A 22,345-nucleotide genomic window follows, 5' to 3' on the forward strand; every position below is an offset into this window, starting at 1 on the left:
TTAGGTCAGCTACTGAAAGCTGACTTGCAAATCATGAGGAGCAGAAGTTGTTTCTCAGTGGATACTAAGAAAGGCCAGAAGAATGGAAAGGAGCAAACAATACAGAAACCTGAAGATTTAACTCGAGATGAAGAAAATAAAAAGGCTGAGAGTTGGAAAATTGGTTCAGTGTCTCTTACAGAACACTCATGTCAAAGCGCAGACGAAAGGGCTGGTGCCTGTCTCCATCCAGCTCCTCACCAACAACCCTTGCTGTGCGCGCACGTGTCGCTTGCTCCAGCCGGTTGCACGGGGACTCCAACCAAACAGCGTGTGACGTGTTGTTTTATTTATTGGTATCAAATTGACAGCCAAGATGACTCAGCTACTGACCGGGATCCCCCCGTGCGAGAAGCCCACTGAACTTCAGACCACTTGAGTGCAAAATGTACATTGACCCTTTCAAAACCGTCTTTCATACACATTTCAGCACTACAACTGTAGTCGCACAAATACACAGCGTTTTTTAAACACACGACATGCATCCTTTTGGGAAAACTGACTCACATAACAAAGAAATTGAGCTTTCCAGCAGGGCACCTAAATTCAGGGGCCTATATCATCCCATAAAAATCACAGAGTACCTAACTGCCTTTTCCTCGTGGATGACTAAGCATAGCAGATGCGTCTCCAATGTGCAACAGCTGAAATGACAATCTCTTAGAGCCATCTCCAGTCTCATCAGCACTGGCAAATACTCCGACTGCCAGTGAGAAGTCACAGTTAGCACCACCGTCTTCAGAACCGATTTTCTTCCTTTTTCCTTGAACAAAGTCTTTCTACCTTTGCGATTCTTCGTAGACAAGATGAACAAAAACAAGCATCTGACATGTAATCTGTTCGTCCAGGGCTGAACAAAACCCCTACGGTCATTTCTTTCTTATTTGAGCGGTCACATTGTGCACATAACGTGAGAACGGAATAAAGAGAGTCTGCTTCCCGAACAAAGCTATACTGACGTTTCACAACACAATTCCAGCTTCTCTAGAAACTGAAGTCTTGTGCCAAAGTCACGGTGCAGCAAGGTAACGTTCTGCCTGAAGTCTCGTGAATCTGATGAGCAGCTGCTATACGATGTTAGGGAAGAGCAGAGCTCTCTGTCACGAGCACACTCAATAATCCGTTTTGAGAAAGACGTCCAATTCCTTTGCTTATGACAACGCTAAGAACTTGCCACTGCCAGAGGTGTCACGGTCTAATTTTCCAGGAATTGCTTACTCACTATTCCGAAGTTTAAGCAAGCCTCCGAGAGCCATCCATTTTCCTCAGTCCAAAGTATTGTATGATTTTGTCCTTTATGGCAACAGCAGGCTATACTTTGCGTAGCACGCTGAAGATACCTGCTGTGTTGGAAGAGGGCTGTTTACCCGCACACATAGGCAGCAACACTGAAATCAGAACCCAAATGGTTTCTTGTCATCACGTGACGCTCAGAACACAACTCCGTCGTGAGACAGGTTGTGCTTTTCCTCCACAGGAGGAAACAGAAGGGGGGGCGGGGGGGCAAGACAGAATAGACCAGAGCAGAACACTCCACAGGTCTTGAAGTGACTGAAAACAGCTAAAACCCAGCAGTCCTCCCCTCAGCAAATACCAACCGCAGGAGAGCATTGAGGGCTGCAAGTATCCTTAGCTGTTCACACCTGCTCATCTAGCGACCTTTACTAAAAAGAGGAAGTCTTTCTTCAAAAGTGAACAGAGCCCATCAGTTCTGCAGGAGTTCCTTTTATGTACTCGCTCTGTCATTCCCTTGGTTTCGTCTCGTCAGCAAGGCTGGGGTACCTGCCAGATGGCACTGGGTGGCCTTCCCAGCAGAACTTCCTCTCGTTTACAGGTAAATTGGTAAGCGTCCCAACGCCTCATCCTCACAACGCCGTCTCGCCCATGCAGACTTTGTAGGGTGATTTCAATTTCCTGCATCTAGAATGGACAAGATCACATGATTTGCATCAGAGCAATCTAAAACCACAGCAGTCTGAACAGAACTAAACCTAGTCACCCAACTCATTTAGGTAGCCCCAACGAAACCCACGTTTCAGACCATCGCACCAGCTGACCCGACTGGCAGATCGGAAAGCAGACCTATCCAGTGTCAGCTCCTTTAAGATCACAACGCAGATCAGTAACAGGCACGAACACGCTCCCAGTGCCCTCAAAACTCCGCACGCTGTTTCCTCCTGCCCACTGTAATTCAGATGAATATAAAGGAAAGGTTACGTATATCTGCCGTACCTCTTTCTTACGTAGCAGTAGAAGATGGCAAGTATCCCGCTCGTCAGTATTCCTACACCAATTCCCACAGCGATGTAGCGTTCGTAAGAATTACGTGCGTATGAATTTAGCGTTAAATGTTCACATCTCTCTCCATTATAACCCGCAAGGCACCTACAAAATAAATATACACCGTGCAAAAATTATTCAGAACTTTTTATGCTTTGTATTTCAGAAACATATGTTAGTTTTCATCAGTTCTAAATCATTTAGAACAAATCTAAACGAGGATGGGCTGAATCTGGTGCCCAGTCAGAACCGCTTCACTCCACCAAGACTACCAGTCGCCCCAGGCTCTCTAGTCTTAAGCTAGCTCTAGTACTGCAGTCACAGCAGTAAGCGCAGTCTAAACATAACCTCATCGCAGAAGGCGTGGACCAAGAGCACTGTGCTCTGCTGATCCTTAGCTGCTCTCCTGTCTCCAAAGGCCAAGGCTGCCCAGTACGGACCCTAGGAAAACGTAAGGACGCCATAGTCCCGAAGGGCGTGTCAGCAGTTGCAGAATAAGGGAGCTGCAGCCGGTACCTTGGAAGATCCTGCCCCCTTCTCTGTGCCCACCGTGAACATCTACTTATTCCTCTACTACTTAGTCCAGTATCAGCTGTCATCTGAGACGCCATCACTGCAGTGACCCACGGAGCTGCGCATTTTCCCTCTCCCTAGCAGAGCACTACTGCCTCGTTAGCAGTCCTGAGCCACCGTAGCGCTCAAGCCTGTGCCAAACTTTAAGCCTCCAAATACTCGACTGGCACTTCAAAGCTGCGCTCCGCTGAAAATTAGTCTCATTACATTAGTAACATGTAGCAGACAAAGAAACAACGCTCCTGTTGTTATTGTCTAAGAAGGATACTTATAAGCAGTATTCTTTACTTGCATATGGGTTTCCTCAGTTCGCTGTGGAACGCACAGAGCCCATTGATACAATAGCTGTGGTGTTCTTCAAGACAGGTCTGCATAAGCTTCAAGAGCTTGGGCTGCTCTGTGTAGTCTACTGTGAAAGGGGAAAAAGTCATGTTACATTTCGGAAAAAAAAATAAATCACTGCAATCTATTTTCACAACTCAAGATGAACAGACATTGTCTGCAAAAAGACACTTGATACATAAATTCACTGTGGCATGCCTCGTGAGCCGATTAAAACGCCACTAAGCAGAACAAGCTTCTAAGACATTCCGGCATAGCTTTAGAGAAAGAACAGACTGTAAACTAATTGCTCCTGAAAATTGCGTATGAAAGCGGTAAGGCCAGCACTACCCAAACTGCAATCCATCAGAAAAACCACTCCAGGAATATCACAGGTTTTAGGGCACAATGAGAGCACTGAATTATTCTCAGTATACTTCCCAAGCCTGAATTCAGAGTATTAATGATTTCCTTTTTTCTTTTCCCCATTACAAAACAAACTATTGCATATGTAACACTCCTGCCGACTGGCTCAGCAGCTGTGAGTGCACGATAAACGGTGGGACTGCTCTCTCCACCCCTTCGCCACGGTCCCATGTTAGCTGAGTGTCCTGTTATGCTTGTAATTACCCCAGACTGCCCGGATGGTCTTCCCGTGCAAAAGCACAGTCTGTGACTATTACATTTCTGAACTTGCGCAACGTTCTATGCGTCCAGCGCAGAAAATGAATACCTTATTCCCATTCACGGCAGCTCAAATGGGAATAAAGGAGAAGTCAAAACTATTCTTGGGGATCTTCTAGCACTGCTACGTACCGACAGAAGAGCGCCTGAGCCCAGGAGCCAGGCACCCTGCTCTGTGGAAGGAGCGCAGAGGCCAGCGTCAATCTCTAACATGGGAGCAGGGGTGCGGCAAGCGAAGAGAAAGCTCAAAAGCTTCACCATCAAAGCAACTATCTGTTTGAACTGGTCTCTCTGCTCAGTACAGCAATCGCGGGTAGGGTGGGGTGTCCAAGCAATGCCGTGCTATTTCAAGGGACTGTTTTAGTGATGGCTGAAGGTGATTTCCTAACCGAGTATATGTCAACACCAGCTTTCAGTTATGACCACAAGAAAAATAACATCAGGCAGGAAGGTGACAAGGTCTGCTCAGAGTGACTAAACAATGGCACAGCAAGCAGAATCCTTCCTTTCTGACTAAGTGCTGAATCAAGGTCTGGAGATATTATGCCGATGGAATGACTGTCAGAGACGTAAGCCTCTAGCCCTCCTGCAGGCAACTCGAGCTCCCACGACGCATTTTTCATGAGTAACACCACCAGCCCCCTAAATTCCCGATCAAATTCCAGCTTGAGTCATTTAGTGGCAGGAGTCCCTCCCGTGCGTTCCACTGAATTATTTTTTTCTTCGTCCTTTATGCACTTTCATCACAGATATGACAAGCAAGGGTAAACAGCTGCTCTACTCGACGCCCGCACGTCAGGGCAATTCACAACTTCACTGAATACTGTGGTTTGGACAGCTAAGAGGCATGATGCTATCGCTGCTACTCAGATCAAACACCACTACTTTGAAAACAGTGCCCTCTAAAACCTGACAGACATCAGACTTCCAGCTTATCAGGAGATTTCAAGAGAACAAGTAACAATTCAAGTCTGCTTGAAAAAGAACATGTTGGCTTACTACACTTTCTTGGGGAAGCTACAGAAGTGGAAAAAACACGTCTTCCTTTAAAATGATCTTCTTTGGGCTGAGAAAAGGACATCTTTTCCATTCTTGAAAGGAGCAATCACGTGTTTCTCTTCACATTGTGGAGACGGCAGACCTAAAGCTAAAAGCTATAAACCAAATCCACAGCGTCTGCCTAGCAATCAGGTGACAATACGTACACACCGAAGGAGATGCCCAGACTGAGGCCCCACCTCTGCCGCACGCTGCGACGCGGCACGGGAGCGCTGAAACAGCTCAGAGACCGGGCGTGCGTGGAGCATCACCTAGCAGTGAGCTCAGGGGCACCGCAGCCAGGTTGTCCCCAAGGACTGAAACCAGACCCGTGTCTCTGCTATAGAAAGGCCTGTGCGGGGCAGACACACCCATAGCCTTGAACCACACGCTCTGTGAGGGACGAAGCTGGCGCCGGCCACACGTGAGCTGCTCTAGTATCAAGCTCTGGCTGTTCTCTGGCTGGCGCCGGGGACAGGCTTGTGGGCTGAGAGCACAGTCAGAACAGGGCCAGGCCTTGGAGCGACAGTTTTACAGAAGAGAACGACAACTTCAGAAAGGACAGATTTCAGGAAGAAAAGACAGATTTTTTTTGACAAGAGATGGATGATACTATTTTCTGCCCAGGAGGACTATACGATGCTCACCGCTGGGGAAAGCGCGATGGAAAAAAAAAAATAATAAAAAAATCACATGGTAAACACAGCTGTGGGGCTCAGCATACCAAGGAGATCCAGGATGCAGGAGACCTGCAAAAGCCCGTTTTCACTTAGGCCTGACGTACCTGCAAACCAGCTACCGAAGCTCTGCAGGGAGGTTTCAGAAAACAGGCAAAAGCACATTGCCGCTTCCCTCGTGCCTCTCCTCAAACGCTTAAGCACCCACTGTTTGGAATGGCCATTTCAGCACAAAGGGGGCTGAACGGTGCGCTACGAGACCGCCCAACTTAACCACTCAACTGCACCCTTTAACGTGTGTTTCCTGCCGCCCAAAGTGCTAGTCTTCTACTGGGCCCCGAGAAGATGTCTACCGGACAGGTTTAATATTTCACTTGTATCTCTGCCATATGGAGAAAAAAAAAAATCAAAAACAAAACCGAGGAAGGTACAAATGTACGCGTCAGAGGCATGAAATCCCCAGCCGACTGTACTCAACCTTCCACCAGATGGATTCACGCAGCCAGAACATCCCTCTTTGCTCACCCCACTGCCGCCAAGAGGTGGCAGCCTTCCACCTACCAACGTCTGGAAGAAACCTCGCTTCGTGCAGGTACGCGAAACCTTCCTCCCCCGAGTGCCCTGGAAGTTAGTCCTGTCATTAGAAGCAAAGGTCAGCCTACAACAGAAGCCTGCCTAGAAAGCATTCGAGACAAACATCTTGCTGCGCAGGCGACAAACAAACAATACGTTCCTCCCTCGTTGGCAGGAGCGAGGGCTTTGTCCATTGCGGGTTGCAAGATCAGATCTCAAATGTACACACAAAATTCTAAGTGCTCATTATTTTGACATTGCAAAAGTACAAATTATCTCTGAAAGAACGATGAGTCTCGAAAACAAAAAGAATTATTTTCTAACCCATCCCAGAGTATTATGCTAATTCATATCATATTATCCACCTAGATACTAAATAAGCTGTTGAATAAACACATCCATGTGCCCTTTCATGTCACATGAGCAAAGAAAAACATGCTGTGTAAGCACTTGACAGTTGCCTGCAACTGAGTCATTCCAACAGATACACTTGGCAAGATCTGACATGAAATCAAAACTACAGGTACTTGGAAGCCTGGGCATGCCAAAACTGACAGACGGGCAACAGAAAGAGTCAGCACTAAGGGCACGACAGCTCAGCCTTCAAGTATGGTGCGTCGGGGAGGAACGGGAGAGTCAGAGAGGGGAGGGAGGGAAGGGGTCAGCCCCAGGTTCAGGGCCTCCCTTACAGGCTGCACAGAAGCAGCGGCTCACGGCAATGAAGGGACCTAATTTTTACACCAGTAAAACCAAGCCCTTCCCTTACTCCTAGCTGCCCATCTTGCTAGGAAGGCTCCCCTTTGGCCCAAACAGCGTCAGAAGCTCTCGACCCCTGCTGCGTCAGCCCCCCAGCCAGGCACCCTCTCCACTACCTTATTTCCCTCCGGGCTGATCACCAAGCCTAACGTTTCCTAGCCCCACCAATGGTGACAAGTAAAGGCTATGTAACACAACACAAGGAAATAGGACATGATCTTGTAAATAGAAGGCAAATGGATTAAGCAGAAATTAATGGCTTTGCACAAACTGCACCTCAGCCCCCAGAGGCTCTGCAATCCCAAAAAGAAACTGCTAGCTCCTTCAGTGATACTTCACCAGGAATTCATTTTCTTAGAATCCAGTATTACCAAACCTTGGTTATAAACCTTACTATAAACTTAATTTGCAGAGGAGTAGGAGCTACAAGAAAAGTTCAGAGAGATTCAGCCAGTTTCTTTGAAAAGAAGTGCTCAAAGAGTCACCAATCTTCTTTCTGGAAATGGTGTTTTCTAATTTCTCAGTGCCTACAAGCCTTTCAGCGAACATCGCCGGTCTCTTAGTTGACTTGCACAGCCGCAGCTAGCAAGCAGGTACATGGGACCATTACAGACACGGCTGTGTCCCTGAAAATAAGCTTCTGATTGCTTAGAACGTGACCCGTAACTCCTGCTTTCTAGAAATCATACAAACAGGGTACTTCACCAGTCACAAGTTATTTCTACTCGATTATACTCCCGTTTGCCCTACGCAACTCTGGAAGAATCGTGTCAGACAAATCCACTAAACCAGACCACAGTGCTGTGCTGATAAATCCAACTACTGCAGTCAAAAATCAGCATCATCTTGACTTTGTATACATATGGGTGTGTATATATACAATATATATTATATATACATCTATGTGAAACCCACATACATTATATACGTGTGGGTAAATATGCGTATATATGACGCTGTACCACTATGCCAAATTAGACAAAAAAAAAGTTTGACTTGTTATGAGAAAAATAAAAGACTTACAGATCTACTAAAAAAAGCTTGTAAGGCATCCTCTGATGACTTAGAATGAACAGAAGATGATTTGTATGCATGTTTATGTTCTTTGTAAAATACAAAGACATTAATAAGTATCACAGTTAAAATCCTTTCCTCCTTTACTGACCTGCCAAAACCTCAGTTCCAGATCGCACCGTTCTCCAAAAGTAATGACATCACTAGCACCTGAAGTAACATCAAGAAAGCAGCTTGCAGGATAAACACAGCGCTCTCGTCTCAGATGTTGGCAGGCAAATAGCTTGAGTTCATATTTCCGTCAGAAAAGAACAAGAAAGAAAAGAGAGCTAGCACTCTGAAGAGGGCTGTGGAAGCTGCGATAGCCAAAAGCAAAACTTCAACAAAGAAAGAAACGACAGAGTAACAGTACTCAGAGGCATCAGTTCAAGTTATGCTTGCTGCATTCTCACTCGTGAGCATAGATTCACGCTCCAGACAGCTAGAAACCAAGCGCTAGCTAAAACTAACAGAAACGGCCATCAGAAATACATATCACCTATCCCAATTAGCTTTAAAATATCTTCTTCCAATTATAACTGACTTGGGATAAATGGTCCTTCAGCTGGTCAATGCTGAGCATACCGCAGCTGAGCGGCCACTATTTCTTCAGAGAGGTTTTGAAGGCTCCGTGAAGCAAGCAGCTCATCTCACAAAGAAAGCACACACAAAATTCAACCGAGTCCAAGTGACAGGAGCATTAATAGCAGCTATCACCACAATAGATCTTGTTGGCTTGCTTTTTGTGTGTTGGTTTGTTTGGTTTTTTTAAAGTGACAGATTAATAGAGACAAACAGAACATAAAAAGAAATACCTTCAGCATTGTTTTTTGTCCAATTATTCCATAAGTCTGTGCTGAGGGATGAAACAGTAATCGCTGACTCTTCACTCAGTGCCCCCATTGCTGTGTAATGCAAATAGATGCTTACTGTAACAGAAAAACTCAGTATATCTATTCAAGGTTCATTTCATTCACAAAACACGTACCCACTTAATACAGTTCTGATACCATGCAGCAGTCTAGGAACAACTCATTTAAAACATTCTTGCCTCAAACTTCCTTTTCCCACAGCATAGCTACAATTGTGCAGAAACAAACTGTGGCTTGCAAATTTCCAAAACACATATCCCTTCCCTTCTCCCTTCTATCACCTTATGCAATTTACAACACTGATACCTGTAATATACTACAACGTTACACCTATTTACCTAAGTAGCTTATTTTCAAAGAGTCTAAATTATACCCATACCCTATCAGTTAAAATTTCATCCAGGTTTAAAATAGCTGAAGTAATTCTGCTTCGCAATGTCTTTGCATGCTTCCCACCCGTACCGCTTATTTCATAAAGAGCCAGCTGTTGTTCAACAAAGCCCCCATATCTTATGACACTGAAAAGCCTCCTCCAAACCCACCTTTCAGCAAAATATAGATTAGCATTCCAAATGCCATGGCAAGCAGCTGCTTTAACACCTTCTCAACTCTTCTTTCCAGATGGCTCGCTCGCGCTGCTTATCTGCGCTCCCGTGTTTTCTCTTGCACTTATATGCCACGGAGCGTCATCTGCTGTTCTCACCAATCAAAAAAAGGTGCATCTGGCAACAACCTTAACCCCCGGGGCAACCACACATTTATTCAGGAAACTGCTATTATCTAGCAATGGGATCAGGTTTTCTTTTGAAACCCTGGTTTCCTATTACCTGTGGGCATAATCGTGCATGCAAAGATACAATTTTAGAGAGACCTGGTATCTGCCAGAGCAGATGAACGAAGTACAGCAAAACAGAGGTGAGCAAAATGAAAAATGACCTATTGTGAAAAACACCACCCTTTTTTGCATTAGCAACGCAGGTCTTGTGTTACTTCCAGGAGGACAGTCGGTGCTCAGGATGCCGCTCCGGAGTTGAGGGTCCAGGGACAAGCCCCTGCTTTGCTAGCGTTCCTTCCTTGGTCTTCCCTGTACCTCAGTTCCCTGCCATCCGGAAGCGGGACTGCGAGAACAGCTAGTACTGAGATTAGGAAGCGATCGCACACAAAGATAACGGACAACGTTCGCCATCAGTGACTGCAGGAGGCCTTTGATCAGAGGCTCTGGCGAGCCTGAGGGCCCTGCTCATCGCTACTCCTTCAGCCTTCCCGTGCGCACACCGGTCTGGAGCAAGGCAGGCCACCAGCCCTGCGCGAGGCCTGGGACTGATGGTCGGAGCTGGCAAAGCACAGGCACCGACAGAACGCACAATCGATGGCGAAAGCTGGCAAAGCACAGGCACCGAGAAAACACAGACTCAAAGACCAGGGAAGCTGTTGCCTCCTCTATCAGGCGATCCCTTCATTACTCCCGCCACTTACTGCTATAAAAGCCCACCTCTACCTCTTGGAGGAAGCGGGTACGCATCATGAGAACAACCGTACTTTTTACATAAAATGTTTGTGGGTCTCTAAGACACACCTCCACGTGCATTTCTTGTACTAAACCGCTGTCCACAGCCCCAGTCGCTGTCCAGCTTCCCTGGCCACAGGCAGCTTGGCACGAGGAGGACTGGTCTCTGCAGGGTACCGACGTAGCCAGACGTACCGGAGCGGACCATCAGAAAGGCCCACTTCAATCACGTACGCACACACCCACCACCCAACTCTCACTGGAGGAGAGCTACGCGCTTCACCTCAGCAACAGCTTGTGCGTTCTCAACTGTGAGCTCCAAGCAACAACAACATGTCAGAATTTTGATATTTTTAAACCAAAAACCTCCTGATAAATGCTCTAATAACTCCGGTCAGCTCACGCTCTCCCTCTATGCTGCGCTCTCCTCAGTGATCCGTAGGACTAAATCTAACCACTTCGCGTGTTAAGGGAAAAACACAAGCTAGTTGTACGCATTTTAATTATGCCTTCTCCTGCTCACGGACTGCATTCCAGGAGGCTTTTCCCTTCTTTCGCTATCCTGAATGGCTGCATGCCTGCACACTGATCGAGTGCAGCTTGCGCACTCGCCGGATCGACAGGCGTGTTTATGCCTACCCGGATAACCTCTGCTATCAGTCCCAAGCAGGGCTACGTCTCACGAGCCTTGCTTTCAACACACGTCCGCACAATGGGAGCTTAATCCGGCTCGGATCCGAGAGATGGCCTGGTCATTAGGCAACACCGCTGGGCGCGGTAGCCCTGTGAGAAGGCTTCTGCGGATAAGGCCGTGCCTCTGTCTGCCACAGGGCGTTTGTGCTCGGACCAGACTTGACCGGGCCTGGCACATGAGCATGCTTTTTGGGTTCGTAATAGGCCCTTCCCTCTGCGTGCTCCTTCTGGACCTTCTCCCAGTGGAGAATGCTCTCACAGATGTGTCTGGCAGCTCCGAAAATAGCATGCCGCTGAGCGAAACCTCGGTCTCGCTGCCTTTTGTGCAATGCTAAACCATGCACCACAGGTGAAAAGAGAAAAAGCTTAAGATGCACAAAAAAACGTTTGCAGGACGTGAAAGGAGACTCGCTCAAGCGACTTAAGCAAAACACCATAAATTGTTATTCTGCCTAAAAAATGCAGAGATGATTTTAGTTAAAGAAACATGAATCTAGAACAGCACTGCCAAGAGATGAAAAAAGTAATGACTGAACATACCAAGTATCTCCATCCATTTGCTCCACTCTTAACACACAAAGGGAAAAAAAAACCAAACCACCCAAAAAAACCCCAAAAAACTCAGAACACAACCACTCCGCAAACAGTATTAAAATTTTTCACCAAGACTAACAACAGGGACCAAGATTTTTTTCCATCTTGGCCCATGATGAGCTGATTCTACATATTATCTCCACAGGCACCTAGGTACCTCGATCCTCCTAACATTTATACTACCGCTTAAATTTAAACAGATAAGCAACCGTCCACACTATTGCCACTATGTATTTAGTAACGATTCCATCAACCTCTTTCGCATCACTGCATTAAACGCAACTGTCAGAAAGTCCATCACTAGAACAATTAGCACAGAAGCGATACTCCATCTTGTTTCTTTTATTACAGTAGGCCCATTTTTTGTGTTCAACGGCAGTAGTTTATAACCACAGGATTTTTTTTTTTTCGTTTCAAGATACCTATAGTCTACTAGCAAACACCTAAGGCTCTCGATGAAAACAAAGCAAAGTTATCCCAACTGAGATAAAACCATGAAGACAGAAGTCCAAACTGGCTCCCACTGACTGCAGCGAGAATTGGGGTAGGCTCTTCGTGTCAACAGCGCACACGCTCAGTCCAACTGGCAGCTTAGCAGTAACTCCACTCCAGTCCATTGCATGAGACTATTCTAGATCCACTTTTGGAACTCAAAGTTTTGGGAACAGAAATACACTGATCTTCTTATCCCACACAGTCCTCTCTAAGCAGCAAAACATTGTAGCCAAGGATTCATAGGGCCGAGCCTTACGTCGTGGACTAAAAAACCCCCCTCGTGCAGTTTGAGAAAATAACAAAACAATTAAATGGCTTATGATTCCAATACAAGTATTTCATCGGGGATAAACCCTTACTTTTCTCTTCCTTCTCCCCCCCCCCCCCCATTATAGATATTGTACACACCTAGTAGTTTTAACTACATTCTACCTAAATTCAAGTCCAATCCAGCCCAGTCATCTATTGAGGTTTTTTGCGTGGTAAGGGTATTATGCACCAAAACATTTTGTCCAACACATCCAGACATGGCAAGAGAAGAATTCTGGCCCCAATTCTAGCTACTTATTCATGCATACCTCTTGCATATGTTTAAGGTCAGAATGTCACCAGCATTCAAGTTTACATGGCGATTTTAAAACACGCACTGAACATTTGCATTCACGTCAGCATTACTGCCTGGCAGCCGAAACAAAAATTTCGGTCTACCACTCCTTTCGGATTCAATACCGCTGCTGCTGTCTCTAACTGCATTAAAAATGCAATAAATTCAAGACTTCAAACTAGAACCAGAGCGCTTCATGACCTCAGAACCCAAATCAGTATTTTTAAATGGTATCTAGCATGTTGAAACTGAGTTTTTATACTGTTTGATCAAAACTGACGGTGCCAAGCGCTTAAAAGATCTTGGTCATTGCACCCCATCCGCAGATACACAGGTATACTTGTAATTCATGCTTCGTCCTTCCTTTTCACACCAGTAATTGACCAACAACAACCTATCTGCATAGGCTGCGTTCTCCAATTCATTTTTGCTCACATTAAATCAGTAGGAGGTAACACAAAGTATTTTAACATTTTGTAAACCATCAGGTTTAGCGTACTTTACATGAAAAAATAAATACAATGTAGAAATAAATATCTTTGTAGTAAAAAATAACAGGTTTGTGTATCAATAAATAGAACAACTTGGATTCTTCTTCCAAAGTAGCCCGCTTGCTCTAGTAAATGAGCTTTTTAGCAACTACAAGTGTGTTCTTCAGAAGCATTGCAACCGTCATAGGTCCTACCCCTCCTGGCACTGGAGTGATAAAGCCAGCCTTCTTCTTCACTTCTAAGAGAAAAGAGAAAAAAGTAATGACCACCAATGTTTCCAAAAACATTTTCCCCCCCCTTCAACTGCCCACCTATGCCTAACCGGCAATGAGCACAAAGGACCGCGTCCGGGCAAGTACTGGAAGATACGGGAAGACTTAAGGCAGAAGTCTCATGACAGCCACGGTAGTGACAGGATGCAGTCAGGACCGGGGCAGCAAGGTAGTTTTCTTCATCTGAACTATTACTACCCAGGGGCTAGTTCCAGGGCACGGCTTCACAATCTGTTGGAGCTGATCTACCTGCAGAAGGCTGCCCTTTCCTCAGGGGAGCAATGCACACTCACGCAGCCTGTGGTCAGACAGATGGAAAGTTAATCCCGCCAAATTTCTTTTGTAAGGGGCAGTTTTTGACCATTTCAGCTGGCTGACCAGCTGGCCCAGGAACGCCCGGGTTACACGAGGACGGGACGACCCCAGGAGGGCAGCAGACACGCACATCACCATCTGCCAACCGTGACACTGCGCCTTCAATATCCAGGAGAGCTATGGAAGCTGGGGATCTCATTCTGTAGGTAAAGAGATGACACACACACACCCCCCCGCTAAGTGAGTGTGCCCTTGAGGAGCAGCGTGCGGAGTAGGCAACTGCTGTAACTATCAAAATCGACAGCAGAGAACCAACAGCAGTCAAGTCACGCATTCGGCCTCTTTCCCTGCTCTGGCTTGCGGCTTCCAACAAAGATATTCCACAATCGGAAAAGGGAACTTAAGAAAACCGCAGAGGGATAAAGTACGGTTTCCTGGTTGATTTTTCTGCTCCACAATACGGACAAAAACCAAAACCAAGAGTTGTCTTCAACGTAAAATAGATTCTAGGGGCAAAATCCCCACTGCACCTTCAGCCATAAGCACTTAGCTCCTCCAGAGAACACTTTTTTTTTTTTTTTTTTAACCAGCGTTACTAGGGTGCCTATATTGAACTAGGATTTGGAGGCGCAGGTCTTCCCAAAGTCTCAAACAGAAAGGAAACTCTTACAGCTGAATTAGCTCCAACCACAAACCATGTCAGACTGCCCAAAGTTAGTACAGATCTTGAATGCTTGTGTTAAGAGGTAAATATGTACAGATTATTTTTTTTTAAGCATTTACATTAACACCTGACAAGTTAACCTCTTTGTACAAGGAATTAACGTAACGTAGCAATAAATCCTGACTTGATTTTCTTATCTAGTGTGCAAAATGCAATCAACTGGAATTGCAGGTTGCTTGCAAAGGAATTAAATGCAACTGGCTGGGAAGTCGTTGCATGACAAACTGTAATAAGCAGTTATTTGCTACTAATGTTTAGTCCAGGTGGCTTATTACTAACCTGATTACTACAGAGGGTTTTTTGGTTTGTGTTTTTGTTGTTGTTGTTGTTTGGTGTTTTTTTTTTCTTTCCTCAAGTGCCACCGTGAGAGGATTTTTGTTTGTTAGTTTGGGGTTTTTTTGCTTGCTTAGAAATCATTTCTTGGAAACTCACCCCCTGCTCTTAAAAGCACTGTTTTTAAAAAGTGCACACACACACACACACACACACACACAGAAGAAATCTGAGCAAGCTTAAGTCTGAGACAAGCACGTACATTTCTAGTGAAGTCACTGCAGAGCAGAATCTATACCTGGCTATGGGAAGAGATCAACGGATGGAAAACTAAGCACCTTGATTTGGGGACAAACAAGATAAAGTTTTAACTGTATTCACCTTGAATCTATATGGTGCTTCACTGCTAAGAATAACAAGGTCTCACAAAAATAACTCTTGAAAATTCATTTGAAAAGTTGGATATTGGGTTTTTTGGATCAAATATTTATTAGATTTTAAGGGACGCGGGGAGACTTAAATGAAATAAAAACCCCACCGCCTCAACTCCCCAAGGCAGGGACTTAAGAAAAGCATTCCCAGAAGGTAACGGCAAATATCTCGCTGAACCAAAGAACAGAAGATTAAGCCTCACTGAGGACAGATGGTAATTACAACTGGGAGGCTTTTAATTGCTCAGTTGACTGGTACCACCAGATATACTGTTAAAATATTTGGAAAGGTAAACAAATTGCAATGTGGGTTTTTTTACATGCAAATTACCACAAAGGAATTAAGATGTCATATGACAGTTATTCTTAATTTTCTCAAACACAAATAATTTGTCTTTTTAATAGTTACGCTATTTTCAACTACCTACCATTTGAGATTGGTATTTACGGTTAATACAGTTACTACAAATTCCCAGATTAATGTCATAATTATTGACATGTACCCACATCTGAAATGAACATGGTAATTAACATAGAACATATTTTAGGCATTTTAAATTGAAATAAGGGTTTTTTTTCCATGCCAATGTTACATACGTCTTTTTTGCGGTATTATTCAAACTACTTCTATCTTACTTACAAAGAGGTACGTACAATCCACAACCGGACCATCCCTACCTAAAGAAAGCCTTCTAATGAATATCATGTACAACATTCATTGCCTCTAGTGTTAGTAACCGTACTCGGCAGTAAACACACAGTATGCTGTTTTCACAAGTTGTTGGGGAATTTCTCTATGTGTACTCTATCATTATGGAAACCCTGTGGGTCAGTGTGGCAGAAGACATATTTTGTATGAGTTAGCATAAAACCACCCGGATAGCTTATTCAGAAAAGCCAATCTGGATTATAAAATGCACAACAGGTGTCTATGTGGGGGAAACTACCATGTGCTAAGTTTCCAGCTGTAAGAGTAAATACAGATACGGAGAATGCAATTTTCCAAGACTGATGCCAGCGACCAAACAGGGAAAAAATAGCCCGGCCCTCAAAACTGTAAGCAGATCTTCCTGTCCTTGTGAAACATAGCAGGCCAAAGCGCAGTTCCAAGACGGCACCTGAGCGTGACCCATCTTAAGTTGGCGAGTAAGGCGCCGCACTGTCGGTTCCTCCAGGAGGTCTTGTTTCTGGTTCTCAGCAACAGCCTAACTTCGTCCCTAGCTTTAAGTCTGCTTTTCTCGAGATGCGTGCCCTTCTCCCAGGCTTTTCTCTGCCAATCTGGAAAACGTTGGCGTGCAAATTAGGTGCCTATGGGGGAGGAGCTGCTATTTTGCAGCTTCTGTAGAACCTTAAAGTCTTCCTTTGATTCTTCAGAAGAAATGAAATGTAGATTGTTTCCTTGAAAAACAGGACCCACTGCTTTGTAAACAGCCCTTCATTCCTAGGTTCCTTTAAAGGTAAGGACATCAGACACCTAATAGGGTTAATCACACAAACCAAGGGCAAGTCTCAACCTGAAGACAGTTCTGGGTCTTGTGCATCTGCATTAAGTGATGCAGAGTAATTCCTGCCTCGGCACTGTTTCCACACAGCTTTATGAGTCCCTGTAAAGCTACTCTGGAACACTGCATCCCTGCAGCACTGCACCATTGAGAATCACGTGCTCAGCAATCACAGTAGATATCCCCTGTTCTGCTCTACACGCTCTGGGATTCTTCTCGCTATGCGCTGTGGAATACCGCCCAGCAAGCATCTACCCCATTTCTCACAGTTCCTTCTTTTTGATGTTATCCCTGTTTCTCTTACTGCACTTATTTTAACAGCAATACAAAGGAAGGTCAAGGACTTCTGGCCCAAGTACTGTAATTCTAATAGTGCATACATCCTTCCTCCTCCAGTCCCTCTAAAAGCCAAGCAACAGAGGCATCTCGGGCAGAAAAATGCAGCATAAGGTTATGCACAACAGCTTCTTTGCATTCAGCTAATTAGCACAGACAGGTAGATGGGGTATCGTTGCAGCCTTGGGACAGTAAACAGCGGCAGCAGCAATGCAAGACAGCAAAGACGACTCAGACCTCTGCACGACATAGTGCTCTGCAGAGTACCTAGACTTGGCCATCCAGCAGCTTACTGCCACCAGCTAGCACTCAGTCAGCCTGGCCACCTGCCATCACAGCCCAATGCTCATGCTTATTTATTTCTTGCACTAGTGGACCGTAGCAACAGGCAATGCTTCCTCTGACTTTTGCAGAGCAACAATACGGTGACAAGATTACGCAGACTGGACTTAATTATTAATTGCAAAATGAATAGCAGGTCTTCAAAACCACCTGAGAAATTAACTAAAAAAAGCTACAGCAAAAGCAACGGGAACATGCACTTTCTGCGTTTGGAAAAGCTGCACAGAGAGATAAGTTAGAAAGGATTTGATAGTCTAAAGGGAAGTCTACGGCCTGGGAGGTAACACAATGAACACAAAGCGTCAGCAAACCACCTTCAGAAGCGACTGCTGTCGCAAAGCCTGGGTTTCCCACAAACCGTAGCTAAGGTACAACTGCAGGACCATCATTTCCCTTAAGAAATTGGATTAGAAGATTATCGTGGTAAATCTCTTGAACTACAGGAACAAGTTTCAACAAACTTGTTAATTTGCCTGATGACTTTGTAGTCATTAGTCCTGTATCCGATTTCTTTTTGGTACACTTGGTCCATCCAGAAACGGTACACGAATCCGGTCCATTCTCAGCCTTAATATTATTCAACATTCCATTTCCCTAGTTCCCCTGCATTCACCATGTACAGTTATCCCTCATTCAAAGGAAGCTCATAATGTACGTCCATCACCCATGACCATATCGATTACTTGTTGTTGAGGCAGTCTTTTCTGCTGTTCAGTACTGGGACACCCCCCGCCCCCGCTCTTGGTGGCACCTATTTTCCAGAATCTCTTTTACATTGCCTAGGCTGTGCAAAACAGGTGAGTCGGGAGAACGATTCTCATTTATAAACCTCTCCCCTGATACTGCAACTACATCACCTACGAAGGTCTCACATAAAGATTTCTTTTCTATATAGGCATACAATAAAGACTCAAAAACCAGCACTACCGTCTGTTTGTCAAAGATACGGGAAGAATGATAAAGAAATATAGGCAGCATTTAAACTAAATCCCGCTCGAGTTCTGTACGCTTTGGTTTCACGGGCATTTCCAGTTCCAGTTTCAAACGTTAGCTGCTACATTGGCGTGTTACCACCCTGCTCTACCAGTCACTCCTGGAAATGGTGCTCCACCCAAAAAAGCCGTTCCAGTTAAATGCTCTGTGTAAGTTGTTGCTTTATTTCATGTTCCTGGTCCTTGTAGCCCTCCTCCTCCCTTAGCATTACTGCTGTGGCAACAAAAGCCCTATAAAACAGGGCCAAGTACACCCACACGTGCGTTACCCTGTTCATCGAAACATGTCTCCCTTTCTGTCACTGAAACTTGCTGCCCGAAATTAACTGAAACGGTGCTGGCAATAATCTAAGGGTGCCAAGGCTTCTCCTCCTCCCTGTCACTTCACCTCCCAGGGTGCCCCCTCCCTGAACCATGTATTTTGGCCAATTCCTAGCATAAATAGGGGTTTGCTGAAGGCGCTCTGCTGGTTATAAATGGAGAGATGCGCATGCAGTTTAAGATAGCCTAGCAAGATCAGGCTAGGTACCTCAGCACTTCGCAGCTGACCTCCACATGCACCGCGTTTTCCTGTCTGGTTCTTTTAGATACCTCAGAACTGCACAGGACTATTCTGGACAAAAAAAACCCAACCAACCAAAAAAAAAAAACCCAAAACACAAAAACAACACCCCCCCCCCCCTTTTTTGGGGGGGGAGGACACTTTTGCCCAAAATAAACGGTTAAGCCTGACAAGCACAGAGGTACCCCGACGCCATCGCCACTGAGCCAACCATTATAGCAGCTGGAATAGTGATAAGCACAGGTCTGATGCTATTAATTTTTTCTAAGTAAACTAAACAATCCTGTTGCTCCTCCTCATCTCCTGGAGTTTAAATGAGAGCCAAAGCGTGTTCCTTGCCTCAGTGTGTACACAGGTACACCAGCATAAGCCAGTGGTCTGTCCTCAGCCCAGCGTTGGAAGCGTTGTCAAGAGCAAGGTCTCTGGCTTGCGGGTGACTGCATGCGACTCTCTTGCCTACAGCAGAAGCGGACACGACTCAAACAAATGAACATTTTGGAACAGATTTCAAAACTTCAAAAGTCATTTTTTGAGCAGCTTTCAAATTGTCTTGGCCTGCGGTAGGAATTTTTTCCTCCAGACATTTCTTACACTGAATTTAATAACGAACAACATGCAAAAAAAAAAAAGTTGAAATGGCATGCTTTTGTTGATCAAAGAGATAAAAATTAACTTTAGCTTCTAACCTACCCCCTAGAGATTAGAGGATGGCATCCAAGTATTGCTAGGACATGACGACTGAATCAAAACAGTTTCCACCCATCTAATAGACTTATTTTCCACCGCAGGTGAATTTTAGTCAGAGGACCTGGTCAAGTAAGCCATTTCCATCTATTGCTTATAAATCAAATTTAACCTCTGGTTGCCCAGTTAAATCTCTGCTCTCCTCACGGCCACATTTTTAAACTTAAACTAGTGGATGATGAGACCACAGATACCGGTGGGCTACACGATGTTAAACTAGTGCTGTACGCCATGCCAGCCATTTATGTACCTGTCCTTAGCCTGCAAAAATCATTTTCACTTAGGCTTAAATAGAAGTTCAGTCAAGTGATCAAACAGAGGAAACAGATAAAATGATTTGCTACATGAATACACCAGCTCGTTCCATTTCCTAACTGCCAAATCAGATACTTGGCAAGAGCGATCGACTTTTTGGTATTTAGAACTGTATACGCTGGGATGTTTTTTTTGTTGTCAGAGATTTAGTGAAACTTTCACCGATACCAATGAACCAACAACAATTTCCCTTTGGCAATGCACAGTGAAATGCTACTTGCAACTGTAGTGGCATAATCCAAGTTGAAGTTCCTCCCTCTTTTTTGGATCTTCCCTCCCCCCAGGTAAAATCCTGAGAACAACCCACACCAGACATGACGAGACACATACAGTGCATTGCTGAAACTCTGAATCACGGCCTTGCCGTGGAATCTACACCTATATTACATTCATAAGGTCTCGCATTTAAAGGAAAAGAAACAAAAAGCGTAAAATTTCATGTTTCTAAGAGTTATAGCTTTTTTCCTGCCATACCTCCTAAAACAAACAAAAAATCCTCAAAGTTCTCTGTACTTTAGTTCAGTTCTGAAAACAGAAAATAAAACCTTTTACTCGTGATAGCACAAGCAGGATAACAAAACAAAAAAATTTTCAAGTTGTACTCAAAGAGTATTTGTCTGCTGAAGGTCTACTGTACACATACGGTTATACATTGCCAAACGCATGCCGAGACAATCCTTTAGCTACACTCGTGCGGCTAATTTCGTTGACTTTAACAGACAGGTATCGTGTGTGATGAGTAAAAGCAGCAGGAACTAAGGGAGTGATGTAATTACAAATTACAAATACATACAGCTGGCTAGAAACATTTTGAATATAATTAAGCTTTGAGACATTATGCTAGCCAAGATGTTAATAACTGTGAAAAAAACCTGTGGGTGATTTTCATACTTATCAAAATAAGGAACTGTTGAGAACCATTAATAATGTGGCTAAATGCTGTCTAAGCTTCCCACACTCAACTCTGCCAGTAAGCTTTAATTTTCCACTGCAACAATCCTGCTATTCCAGTCTGGAGCTCCTCCAGAAGAGAGATATTTAATCAAGTTACATTGTGAACTTGCTCTGCAACACATTAAATGTAAAAAGATCAATACGTAACATCAATTTTTATCTGCTAGGCTTGCCTGGACCAAGATTTTCAACAGCTCAAGATGAACCCACATTAAGCCTTAGCATGAATGGTACCTCTAAAGCAGAAGTGAACATTTTCACAGACAAGCGTAGAGCGAGATAGTAAAAGGAGGCTTGAGAAGCTGTGGTACAGTAGTATTTGCTATGAACGGTGGGAGGCCTTGTGAAAGAGCAGAAACCGTTTTTATTGCTTACTCTTGGAACACTTCACAGACTCGTAAAGGATTCGAGAAATCTGGAGACAAGCATCTTCCGCCACCACGCTGCCTTTAGATGCCTCATCTGCATCTCTTAAAGGTTGCTGGTATGTGTAATTAAAAGTAACGCTTCCTCTCTTAAATAACATACCATTTCTTAAGAGCATACGAACATAAGTTTGTTTTCTTATTCAAGTAAATAAATTAGAAAAAATTCCTGCAAGTATCATCTCATTCGAGACACCAGTTATTCCAAGTATTTATCACAAATGAATCCCACAAACTTCAAAATATTTATCCAACAGGTTCATATAAAGAGCATTTCACTGACCTTCAAAGTCCACATCCCCAACTAATTTGGTCTTTCCCGTAAGAGGATCGTGGATATGGTTGATGCCTACGTCAATCACAGCTGCACCTTCTTTGACCATATCAGTTGTAATCAACTTTGGGATACCTGGAATCATCAAGATCTATTTGATTAACGTGGCCGGGTAGTCTTAGGTCATCAGTTTCAAATTATACCAAGGGGCGCGCGTTCACGTGTACGTATGCACAAAAAAGAAGATCATTCCTTCGCTGGAATTTTTCTTGATACATCACATACAGAAAACAATTATTCCTCAGTTTCCCCGTTAGTAATTACTAAAAGCTCCACTCGACGCACAGAAAAGACCTCCCTTTCAAGAACAGGAGTTCAGTAGGCTTCCGCCTTGCAGAGAGCAATTGTAATAGCAAGAAAGACTATCTTTGAACAAACGTTCTAGCACTGCTTTACAACCAGCAGCGTCACGTGTGACCAGACATCTGAAATTTTACACCTGGACAGTCACAACAAATGAAGCATCTCATGGAATATTAAGGCAATGCAGTATCTGAGACTGAAGTCGCCGCGTGCTATCGGACAGCCAAGAAGATCCAGTCCTTTACACATCATCATCATTCGCCTATCGTAA

The 22,345-nt window shown here is 44.5% G+C and overlaps 1 protein-coding gene across 4 annotated transcripts in view; it reads right to left on the reverse strand.

Annotated features, from left to right (window-relative positions):
* Positions 1-278: 278 nt before the first annotated feature.
* The window catches only part of LOC104630115 (methylenetetrahydrofolate dehydrogenase (NADP+ dependent) 2 like), a 44,593-nt gene continuing 22,526 nt past the window's right edge, over positions 279-22,345 (reverse strand). Inside the window, exons 1-5 of one of the 4 annotated variants that reach the window (XM_075750814.1) lie at positions 9,409-13,376; positions 8,810-8,899; positions 3,181-3,301; positions 2,272-2,424; positions 279-1,959 (exon numbers count right to left, since the gene is read on the reverse strand). In XM_075750814.1, coding sequence (XP_075606929.1) covers positions 1,905-1,959; positions 2,272-2,424; positions 3,181-3,301; positions 8,810-8,899; positions 9,409-9,445 — 456 coding nt within the window. In that variant the 5' untranslated portion in view covers positions 9,446-13,376 and the 3' untranslated portion in view covers positions 279-1,904. Of the gene's footprint in view, positions 1,960-2,271; positions 2,425-3,180; positions 3,302-8,809; positions 8,924-9,408; positions 13,489-21,720; positions 21,847-22,345 lie in introns of those variants that run through there. The other 3 variants (XM_075750811.1, XM_075750812.1, XM_075750813.1) reach the window with 3 other exon arrangements.

This window comes from Balearica regulorum, chromosome 4, assembly GCF_011004875.1.
Source record: "Balearica regulorum gibbericeps isolate bBalReg1 chromosome 4, bBalReg1.pri, whole genome shotgun sequence".
NCBI classification, from domain to species: domain Eukaryota; kingdom Metazoa; phylum Chordata; class Aves; order Gruiformes; family Gruidae; genus Balearica; species Balearica regulorum.